This window comes from Rhinolophus ferrumequinum, chromosome 22 (genome assembly GCF_004115265.2).
Source record: "Rhinolophus ferrumequinum isolate MPI-CBG mRhiFer1 chromosome 22, mRhiFer1_v1.p, whole genome shotgun sequence".
Taxonomy (NCBI): Eukaryota; Metazoa; Chordata; class Mammalia; order Chiroptera; family Rhinolophidae; genus Rhinolophus; species Rhinolophus ferrumequinum.
In genome coordinates this window covers 43,204,693-43,216,004 of record NC_046305.1, presented here as the reverse complement: position 1 = coordinate 43,216,004, position 11,312 = coordinate 43,204,693, and the positions used below count along the sequence as shown (strand labels likewise).

The 11,312-nt window shown below is 42.1% G+C and overlaps 1 protein-coding gene across 1 annotated transcript; it reads right to left on the bottom strand.

Annotated features, from left to right (window-relative positions):
* Positions 1–406: 406 nt before the first annotated feature.
* Positions 407–9,388, bottom strand: DDX20 (DEAD-box helicase 20). Its single transcript, XM_033093978.1, has 12 exons — positions 9,374–9,388; positions 8,841–9,189; positions 8,345–8,439; positions 6,483–6,651; positions 5,601–5,715; positions 5,336–5,478; positions 5,046–5,184; positions 4,889–4,947; positions 3,783–3,865; positions 3,317–3,422; positions 3,107–3,208; positions 407–1,915 (listed from the first exon to the last, which is right to left on the bottom strand). Exons 2-12 carry the CDS (start codon positions 9,139–9,141, stop codon positions 753–755), a joined length of 2,475 nt encoding a protein of 824 aa, XP_032949869.1. The 5' UTR covers positions 9,142–9,189; positions 9,374–9,388; the 3' UTR covers positions 407–752.
* Positions 9,389–11,312: the final 1,924 nt, after the last annotated feature.

Below are 11,312 nucleotides of genomic sequence, written 5' to 3'. Positions count from 1 at the left end.
CAGTTCTTGTTTATATTATAGAATGAGAAATTTTCTGGGATGATCTCTAGCTTTCATCAGATTCATAAAAGGATCCAAAAACTAATAAACATTAAGAGCTGCTCCTCTTCCTGAGAAACAAAACTAAGACAGCCACTGTGATTCCCAGCTACTTAATGCCCTATGAAAGAGTGAGCAGCTTAAGTTTGTATTTTCAGTGGTTAACAAAATATTTTTACTGGAAGCAAAGGGCATCAAATCAAGTACCTTTGGGAAAGTCTGAAGCAATTTTACACCTTCCTGCCTTGATCTAGAAGAAAAGGGAATTTTCTGAGTGACCATGTTACAAATTTCTACAGCAATGTACCTCTAGAGAAATGCAGCCCAAGCCTTTTTTAAAGAACTCTGCAGCATAAACTAACATTTTTCAAATCTCAGCTGTTTTTATTTTTTTAAAGCAAGCAGTGGTATAAGTCTTTTCAAACGTTTCATTTTGGAATGGCTTATAGAAAAATGGCACAACTGGGACCTTTAGCTCTACATCCCAAAAAATTTCTTTCTAAAATCTGATCTATGAAGTTTCTTTAAAAATTAAGGTTTGACTTAGGTCACAACAATCTGAAAAATAGATGGACCCCAGCAGAAAGCCTCACGACTTTCCACGTTCCTCAAAAATGCCACTATATGCCAGTCTACTGTAGGTCAAGGAGGGTGGCTATCCAAAAGTATCACGTGCGGACATTTCCAGATGGTCTGAGGACAGCCTGCGACGATCACTGGTGGCCACGCATCATTTCTTGTAGGTACACAGTGTTCATGTGATAGGCCACCATCCAACCTGGATGCCGCTGAGCGTTCCAGTAATAGGACTGGGCGGCAGTGGCGTAGTAGTCCTGCCATGCCCTGTAGTACGCTCGCCAGTACTCCTCGTAATCCTGATAGGTACCGGAAAAGCTCACAGGTGGTTCCCGGGGGTGGTCATACCAACCCTCTTCCCGGGGTTCTGCCCGCCACCGACAGGAAGACCGCCTCGGAAGGCTTCTCCGGCTCTGCTTAGCTCTCTGGTTCACCCCCTCCTTATGCCTTGCCTTTATTTGGATTTCAGGGGATTCTTGATACGCTTCTAGATTAGGGGTGTCATTTCCATGCAGAGGTTGTTCTACAGAGAAATGGCCATCGGCAAGGGTAGATTCCAAGTCTTTCAGCTGAGTATCTGAAGAGCCTTCCACGTAGGACTTATTTCCTTTGCTCTGGGAAGAAGTCCTGGAGCTGCAGGACTCGCTGTCGCTCTGAGAGTCCCCAGACTGGCTCCCACCTGCCAGTGCCTGCACTCTCTCTTCCGTAATTCTATTTCTCACAAAACCATTTCGAGGATTCCCAGTCTGATCCCCAGGACCCACGTAGTGCCTGATGATTTCCACAGACTTCTCTAACCCCTCTCTAATATAGTGCTCATAATCCCCCACCAACTCTGCAAAAGTCATGGCGCAGGGCACGTGGGTCTTAAAGGAAGACAGACAAGGAATTTGGGGGAGTGACTCAGGTAAGTCTCCTGGGACCTGGTGCTGGCTGCTGTCAGAGTTTTCCCCAGGGGCCTGCACAGCATCCTTCATTTGCTCTTCTGGGCGTAGGGTACAGCCCAGTGTTTCTGCTGCTACTGCTTTTTCTATGATTCCACACTCTGAGTGACTTTTCACAGGAAGCTTTTGTTTGGCGTTATTTTTTGATTTGACTAGTAGTGGAGATGCAGAAGTAATTCTAGATGAAGCCGTGTGGTTATTGTGAGCTTTCTGAGTTTGAGAGGTTCTCTCTAGTTTTGGCATTTGTTGTTTTAGGGGCTTGGCAGGCATACTCTCTAAGCCATATGTATGCACAGAGGCTTTCACCTCCACATCCCAATCCAAACAGTCTTCCATCAGGCCAGGAGGAATGGTATCTGCATAAAATGGAAAAATAAATATTAAAATTCTCGAGCTACTCTAGACCAGCATTTTCTGAATGACTTCATAAAACAAATATTTTGTAAATCAGGACATAAGCTTAAAGCACTTAAAGATCTGCAGAAAGATCATAAAATGAGTTATCACAAAGAAAGAACTATTAGAATCCACAGGACTCCCACACCTGTGCTTACTCTAGCTTTGTAAAAATCACTAAAGGAGTTAAATTTTAAATTGGGAAAATTTCACTGTTATATTTATTCAAAAACTACATATTCCATATTCTAGCTCACGTATACATCATAAGTAAATATACATTTATGAATATGTACGTATACAGATATATATTCACATGCATACATTAAAATATATAGCAAATATACTGTATTTTCACACAAGAGTTTTTTTAGGGTATTTTGTTTTCAAGAGGTCACTAACAGTTTCAAACACACATTGTTTCCAAAATGGCATTTAAAAAGTGCAGCTTGACAAATGATTCACTAAAATCAAAAGAAAACACTTCAGGGGGCGGCAGGCTATCTTGGTTAGAGCGCGGTGCTCTTAACAACAAGGTTGCCAGTTCGATCCCCACATGGGCCACTGCCACTGTGAGCTGTGCCCTCCACAGCTAGACTGAAACAACTACTTGACTTGGAGCTGATGGGTCCTGGAAAAACACACTTAAATAAATAAAAGTTTTTAAAAAAAGAAAACACTTCAAACTAGTGTTCAAATTAAAGATACTACTCCTTCCCAATGGTGACAAAGGAGAATATAGCAAGAATGACCTTTACAAGGACAAAAGAGGTAAAATGCCCCCTTTTAAAAAGAATAAAATCAAATTACAAGGCTACAGACTAAAAAATGGAGCTAACACAGTAGTAAACTATTTTTCACCTTCCACATGCCAGTGGTTAGCTTGCAATCTTCTCCCTGCTACTTATTAGCTGTAAGACCTTAAGGCAAATTACTTACCTCTCTAGCCTCAATATCCTCTGCTACAAAATGTAGATAATAAGGGAATATAACCTCATAGGACTATGGTGAGAATTAAAAGAGTTAACATACACAAAGTACTTAGAACAGTACCTGACACATCGTAAGTATTCTGTTACCTATTATTTTTATTAGGCCTTTTATCATTACCATTATTATTTTGACAGCAAAATGAAACAGGCAAAATATACCTGGTAAAGGCAGAAGGTTGATATTACATTTCTGGGCAATTTTCATCATCATATTTTCTTCTTCTCCCCGGCAACAGTAGGTCACAGCCAGTCCCAAAGTACCTAAAGCAGAGGGAATGTTAAGTAATAAATCATTTTCACATAAATGCACTCCAAGTCTACATTACAGATTACTCTGCTTAAAGAAAGCACCCAAACTTTTCTTTTTACCAAAACGGCCAGCTCTGCCAATCCGGTGCATGTATGTCTCCCAATCCAACGGTACATCCAGGTTTACAACCAGGTTCACCTTCTCAGCATCAATCCCACGGGAAGTCTTAAATTGAGAAACAGAGCAACTATTGGTTTGCGTTAACTGCAGCATGGTACCAACGTATACTATCCTACTCTAGTATAACCAAGAGCCAAACTAATAACAGGAGGGTATTTAGGAGGAAAGATATTTAGGAGCAAAGGGAAAGGAAATTCATTTCTAATGAATAATTTCAAAAACAAAGATGAAAATATAAAAGACATTTTTAGGAAGGCATATTGCCCAGCACTGGGAAGACACGCTTATCTTCTGGTATTTTCTTGTCAGGATACCCCCACATAAAATAACAAATGAAACCTGTACATCTGAGAATAGAACATATGTTAAGAGGAATTAGTCACCCAAACTGAAGAGGAAATTTACCAAATCTGTGGAAATGAGGACTCTGCAATGAAACTGCTTCAGTTTAGCCATAGCATCAAGACGCTGATTCTGATTCATGCTGCCTAAAAAGACCCGAAAAGAAAGTCATATAAAAACAAGCTAATACACATTCATCAAATCCACAAAAAGCAGAAATCATAATCCCCAGTCTTAACACTTTAAAACTATACCATGTAAGGCCAAAGTCACTGTGGCCTTACATGCAAATCAAGGTTAAGACCTAAAGTCAGAATCTTAAAATATGGTTAGGCAGTCAACCTGAAATTACTTAGGCAATCTACCTGAAATTCAAAAATCAATTTTAAATGGTGACTAGGTTATACCTGCGGATATAACATTGTATCTGCAAAGTTACATATGAAGTATAACAATTCTTAGGAAAATAAAATTGCTTTAATCAGCTGTTCATAAATTTGGTGTTGAAGTGTGATCTATAGTCAAAATATTGATCCATTAGAAAACAGTCTCCCCAGTACCTCATGATATATCATGACTAAACAAGCTTAGTGAACAGGTTAAAAACCAAGCTGAGATATCAATCAAAACTCGAAACAGGATCTCACTGATCAAAAACTCCTTTAAATCTTTCATTACTATTAGGCCAGCAGTAATAATTTAGCTTTGTGTCAAAAATGAATCACTTTTTCCTTCCACAAGACCGTAAGACAGTTCAGTTAGCAATTGTTAGCATTTTAACAATGATTATATCAAGCAGCAAAATATTTTTCTCTTAAGAAAGACAAAAAACAAACTTTGATAACATTATTAAGTTCTTCGTAGACATAACTTTAGTTTTCTAATTATTACATACCAAGTTACTTCTTAAAAGATAAGGATATTGATATTAGATTGGTGCAAAAGTAATTGCAGTTTTTGTAATTGTTTTTAACCTTTTGAACCGCAATTATTTTTGCACCAGCCTAATATATCAAATCCCAATGAAAAATAAAACTGAAATCTCCTTTACTCTAAAAAGTCAGCAAAACCTCACACTCACAAGACAACTCATAAAGTGATACTTCTTCCTTCTGATTTGGGTGAGATTTCAAGTCAGGATACTAAACAAATTAAAGAGATGAACTTACCTGAAATGCATTCTGCAGGAAAGCCTTTAGAAGAAAGGATATCGGCCAAATGTTGTGCTCTATGAAAAACATACAGGGTTATCATTTTACAAATATTGCCCCACACCTATTCTTTTATTTCACAAGTTCCCCCAGATGATGTTTTAAGGTACATTACCTGCTGTGCAAATTAGAAAAGACCAAGGCTTGATTAAATGGAATCCTGCTGAACAGTTCCTGTAAATGCTGAGCTTTTTCCTCAAAAATCTTATGGGCCAAAGGGTACGAATTGACAACTTTGTAATACTGCTTCAAACCTGCAAACAAGTCAAGAGTCTCCTGTCAAAACAAACATATTTGCTATATCCTAATAGCAAACACGAAAGCAACAGGCAACTTAGGCAAGGGAAAGCTCCAGAATATCATGAACATATGTAAGTAATGTAAGTACCCAGTATGTGTACACACCTATGAGACTTGGGTCACTGGAATTGAGTCTTACAAAAGTGGGATCTCTCATGTACTTTGTCAAAGCATTAGCCAAAAATTCAGGGTAAGTAGCTGATACTGCCAACATCTGTTTACTGGCAGGCAAGGAAGAATAAATCCAACTGCAAAACAGAAGAAAAATACATGCCATGGAAACTATTCAGACAGTATTCACTACCTGCAAAAACTAAAGACAGATACTCTGGGGCACCATTTTAATAGTCAAGTTAGTTATTTTTCTTACTTTATTTGCTCCTGGAAGCTGCCTTCTTCTAAAAGCTTATCTGCTTCATCCAGAATAAAGAGACGTACACTGCCTGGGTTCAAGTAGTCAAGTTCTATCAGTTGCTTAATTCTGCCTGAATTAAAAAAAAAAAAAATTTTGAAATATTTATGAAGCACCAAATTTGTGCAAGTCACAGCCAATGATACCCCTCTACTTACTTACAGCTTGTACTGCTGAATTTCCTGACCCAATCCTCATGCATTTATGCACTAAACCACAAATTAGAAATCCTGAGTTCTGATCTTTCCTAAATCCATTATTTTCCCCTCCCATTTCTTCACCAATAAGTATGGAAAATAAACCCTATTCCTATCAAAAGACTTGAATGCTAAGGCACTGAATGCTGGATTCTGATTCTGAATGATTCATAACTGAATGATTAATAGAGAAGCAGGGCGGCTGGTTAGCTCAGTTGGTTAGAGAGTCGTGCTCTTAACAACAAGGTTGCCAGTTCGATCCCCACAGGGGCCACTGTGAGCTGCGCCCTCCACAACTAGATTGAAAACACTACTTGACTTGTTGCTGATGCGTGCTGGAAAAATACACTTAAAATAAATAAAAGTTTAAAAAAAAAAATAGAGAAGCAAAGAATAATCCCAATCCACGTCTTAGAAGGGCTCACTCTTCTTCTCAGAAGCCTATCCCACACATCTTTACGAATGGAGAGTTCATAAATTCTGTTGGTAATCCAGTCACATGTCTATATCTTACTGGTCTAAGGTTTTTCATTTCTAATCCTCAAAATAATCATCACAGTTATCAAAGAGTCTCATATTATTGTTATATTAAAAGTGTTCAGTTCCTAAAAGCCCCAGTTATGAACAGGCATTGATATCTTACCAGGAGATCCAACGGCAATATGACACTTTTTAAGTCTAGTTTTGTCCTGTGATAATGGAGTCCCTCCAATAAAGACATGACACTCTAAGCCTTCCATTTTTATTCCAATGGCTGTGATAACAGAATGTATCTGTACAGCAATTTCTCTTGTAGGAGCCAAGATCAAAATCTAAGAAAACGTAAAATATACCTTTAATGAGTCAGTGGCACATTCATTATACGACGAACTATCTTTCCTTTAAACGATCATTTCAAATGAGCTTTTATGGACAAAAGAAACTATTCCATTCATTTATTCGTGCATTCATTCAACAAACATTAAATAAGTACCTAGGCAACATACAAGTTGCTGTGGAGTCAACAGTTAAGAGTAAAGTCCTTGCTCTCATGGCACTTTCGTTCTTGAATGATGAGAAGATATACAATAAACAGACATATACAAATAATGGCGAGTAACGAAAAGTGCTATGAAGAAAAATCAAACAGGGAAAAGAGAAAGAAGCAACTCAACAAGTTATTTTAAATGAGGTGATCGAGGAAGGCCCCTCTAAGGAGATACCATTTGAGCAGATATCCACAGAGTAGAGCTGGCTGTGTGATACCTGTGGGGGAGTGTTTTCAGGAGGAGGAAACAGCAAATGCAAAGGCATTAAGACATTAGTGTTCTTGGTGGGTCTGACGACCAGCAAAGGGGTCCCTGTGGCCTGACAAATTACACAGGAAGAAAGGGGCAAAGACCTAGCTCCAGGGGCTAGGTCATGGAAGATGCTGGAAGTCAGTGAGAACACTGCAATAAAACTATGGCAGGAGGAAGAGGTGAAACTTCATAGTCTCAACTATGAAAAAAAAAAAAAAAACTATTTAAGAAAAAAAAAGACTAGGAGAAAATATGCCAGAATTGTTAACAGCAGTTCCTCTCTGGATAGGTGAAATTATACTTTGTTTTCTGGTACTTCTTCATTTTTATGAATTTTCCCAATTTTCAAAAATGAATAGATATTACTTTGATACACAAAAATCTTAAAATCAAAAATACAAATTTTATTTATGGATCTTATTCCGGGTTTCGGCATCTGACCTGCTGCCAAATTATCACAAGGCAAAATCTCAAATACATCTCAATTCACAAGTAGGATAGCGCAGGTCCTTGGAAAGTAGAAGGATTTCCTATGGTACCCGGGCTAAAATACACTGTTGAAGAATCATTATCAGATATATACGACTGAGAGCTTGAAACACAGTCTGTCATAATTACTAAACCACAAAGGAAAACTATCAGGATCATATTGGATTCAGCTTTGTATCCCCCATGCCTAGCATACTGTTTATACATAATACGAACTCAGCAAGTTTTTGTTGAATGATCCCCAAACCCAAATCTCCTGTTAATTTGAGTAAGGCCGTCTTAGATCTATGCCATGAGAACCCAGAGCATAGGTCAATGACATTCAGAGTCGTAAGAACCACGGGCAGTTACCAGCAACAGCCAGGGCACCACACCACTCTGAACCAGGCCAAACGCTAAATCTCATCACATTCTTCTGATCAGCAAGTAAAAGAGAATCTCTCCCCGTATTCTCAAGTACGTGATGACAAAACTGACACACATGACAGACATTCTATTTAAGATGCAGTAGTAATAGAAAAGTCCACACTTCTAACACTAAGAATGGATCCTTGATCAGCATCCTCAGCACCACCACTCAATGGCCTTACTGTCTCCTTTTTATACTTTTCATAGGGCTTAACTCAATCATTCACTAAACTCACGGCCTCTCTCTCAGGAGCTACTGGTATTTCATCTGACCTGTGGTAAAATGCACAGAATACCCCCTCCTCTGGGTTCTTTGAGCTGAACTCACCTGGGTACTTAAGTTTTCAAGAACAAGAGAGTCCAAAGCAATGGTGGAGAATACACAGGTTTTCCCAGTGCCAGACTTCGCTTGAACAATTAAATCTGCAAGGGAAAAAAACATTATCACTGGCCAGTACTGACTGTAGAAGCTTAGGTACCAAATAATGAATCACAGAGCTAGAAGGGTCTCCAGAAATCAGCTAGTTAGTTAGCATCTTCGTTTTTCAGTTCACTCTCAGAAACGCATGGCCACGTATCCAGAAATGGGCCTCGTCCCTGAACCTCTACCGTTCATCTTCTCAAACGTGAACCACTTGTCAGTGTGGAAAGAGCCTTAACTATCGTCAAACTCAACCAATACAGCGCCTCCGTTTCACAGAAGAGGAAACTGAGGCTCGAATGCTTGCAGCACCTTGCCCCAGCCTGACCCCGCACTGGGGCCCCTCCCGGGCCCCGCCGCCGCCGCCGCCGTCCCTCGGCCTCCCCAGGGCCCCCGCCCTCACCGAGCCCGCAGCGCCCCAGCGGGATGGCCTTGAGCTGCACCGGCGAGGGCCGCTCGAAGCCGGCCTCCCGCAGCCCCTCCAGCACCGGTCGCGACAGCAGCAGCGACTCGAAGTCCGCGGGCTCGGCCAGCAGCACGTCCCCCGTGCGGGTCCGCGGGCCGCTGACGTCGTGAGCCGTCCGCAGGCTCCGCGCCGGCCCGGGGGTGGGCTCCGGGGCTGAGACCTGGGCCGCCATAGGCTCCGCGGGCGTAACGGTCTCCACGGTAGCCAAAGCCGCTGGGGCTTCCAACGCCGCCGCCATGGCAGCCGCGCCGCCAGATCTCGCGGTACTTGAGGCTGGGCGGGGAGTCTGAGCGCGAGAAGAGGAAAAACTTTATTAGCACGCTTCCCGTGCGGACACGGACAAGCGTGGCCTGGAAGAGGTGGGGAACCGGGGACGGAAGTCGGAGGCTTAGAAAGACTGGGAAACAGCTATACCAACGAAAAATTGTGACCTGCGCAAGGCGGGAAGAGGAGAGAAAAGGGGAGGCTACCGGTGTGTCGCCGCCTGCGGCCTGCAGAGGGCACCGAGGGTTCACTGTGGGGGGCCCGCCTCCAGCTTCTCGGTGGGAGGGTCTCAGCCCTGCGTCCTGCGTCGCCAACCTTACAACGCTGTCATTGTGATGCGCGCAGCGCGTCACGCTCCCGGCCCGCGTGCCTGTGGCCCGCGGTCGCCTTCCCGCGCCCCTTTCCTCTCCTGCTCCACCTCGGCCTTCTCTGTGCCCACAGACAGCGCCTCGAGTATAGCGAGACGGGATTGACACGTGGGCGGGTATCCGTCGGCCCGCGGGACTGCCTGATTCAATTCTGCGTCCCCAGCCCCTAGCAGTACCTGGCACACGGTGAACTCGCATAAAGGTACATTGAATTGGAACCAGGAACGGAACTGACAACTCCCATTAGGTGGATTAAGGGGGAGGCGGAGTACTGGCTTCCTTTTAGTACCACACCTCTTTTATCCACCTAATCCCCAAATCCGAAACCTGGCAGTTACTCTAGACTTCACCTTCTACTATCCCTCTCCCCTAACAATTAACTGAGCGCAGGTAATTTTGTCTCCAAATATTTCATTCATTCATCTTCTCTGGTCTCCATAGCATCTGTCCTATTTGGCCCCTTCATCATCTTCACTATTCCAACAACCTCCTGAATGGTCTCCCTGCCCAGTTTCTTTCTCCCGCCACCCACCGCCCCTTCCCGAACCCCCCACCCATCCCCAGGTGCTGGAGTGATTTTTCTTAATTGGATATCTTAGGTTGTTTGGGTCCAGCTTCAGGTACTGCTCCTTTTGACAATCTTTTTTGTTTCTCACCCTAGGCTCCTATTTCACACTATAAATAATTACAATCTAGCTCTTACCATGTTCTATTTACTTGTTTACATGTCTGTCCCTCACACTAAATAAACTATGAGCTTCTCAATGAAGGGAATATTGTCACCAGAGGCTCTCCAGCCCAGCAGCAGGTCCTCGGTGGACCTAATAAACACTGAATGGCTGACACTTTCTCGCTCAAAAATCCCTGCTGGGTCTCCCTGCACACAGGAGTGGTTCTGTAGAAATCACACCAATCACTGTTGAAGAACCAGCTCTCATATCAAAAGAAACAAAAAGACTAACTTTCCAGAAAAGAATATTTTTTGTTTTAACAGCATTCTGTTATTGCATTTGTTGGTTGTGATGTTTTATGGGCACAAATATTACAGTAATGTTACTGGGAATAAATTGTATGCCATAGCTAAAAACACAAAATCAATAAAATGTTTTCATCAGTAGTTAAAAATTGCAATAATGTTGGTGACCATAATTTTTAGTGCTGTAAAGATAAAACACAAAGGTAAGAGACCATTTAATAACTAGGTAAGGTGTGTTAGTAACATGCACAGAAACCAGGTGGACTGTTGTCTGACTCCCAGCCTCCCCCAGGATAAAATTGCAATGGGACCCCAGCCTCTTTATGATGTTCCGTCTACCTGGAAAGCCTTTCCTCACCTCATGTACCTGGGAGCTAGAGGAAGTAAAGATTCTTAACAGTGACCCTCTATCTTATATTTTTGAAATTTAAACCTCTGATGTAATTCGATTTGACAGTGGTTTGGCTTGGGACTTCTCGAAAGTTCTTTTTCCCTTTCTTTGCTTTCCTCTCCTCCCACCAAAACTTGATGACTCTGTTTACTGTGCATTTACTATGCATACCAGTTCCAATGGTTTTGTTTACTTCGGTCCAGTGTGCAGACCTGGCCTCGTAATTTGGGAGGGGTTTTTGCATCTGTATGGGATTCACTCCTGACCCTGGGGCTGACCAGCCTTTAGGAATCGAAGTTGCCTGGCTAACTTCTTCCTTTGTTCAGCCCCTCCTTGCGTGTCTATAAAACCTTTTGGCGATATTAATAGAGGAAGGCAGTCTTTGTGACAGAGAGTCCACTGTCTTCCCT

What these genes read in the sequence shown, in the direction of transcription:
- DDX20 (XM_033093978.1), bottom strand. Translation starts at nt 9,141, where the DNA reads ATGGCGGCGGCGTTGGAAGCCCCAGCGGCTTTGGCTACCGTGGAGACC. An exon ending in GCTGGGGCGCTGCGGGCTCG is followed by an intron (nt 8,440 to 8,840) that starts GTGAGGGCGGGG and finishes TTTCCCTTGCAG; the next exon opens with ATTTAATTGTTCAAGCGAAG. An exon ending in TCCTGCAGAATGCATTTCAG is followed by an intron (nt 3,866 to 4,888) that starts GTAAGTTCATCT and finishes GGGTCTTTTTAG; the next exon opens with GCAGCATGAATCAGAATCAG.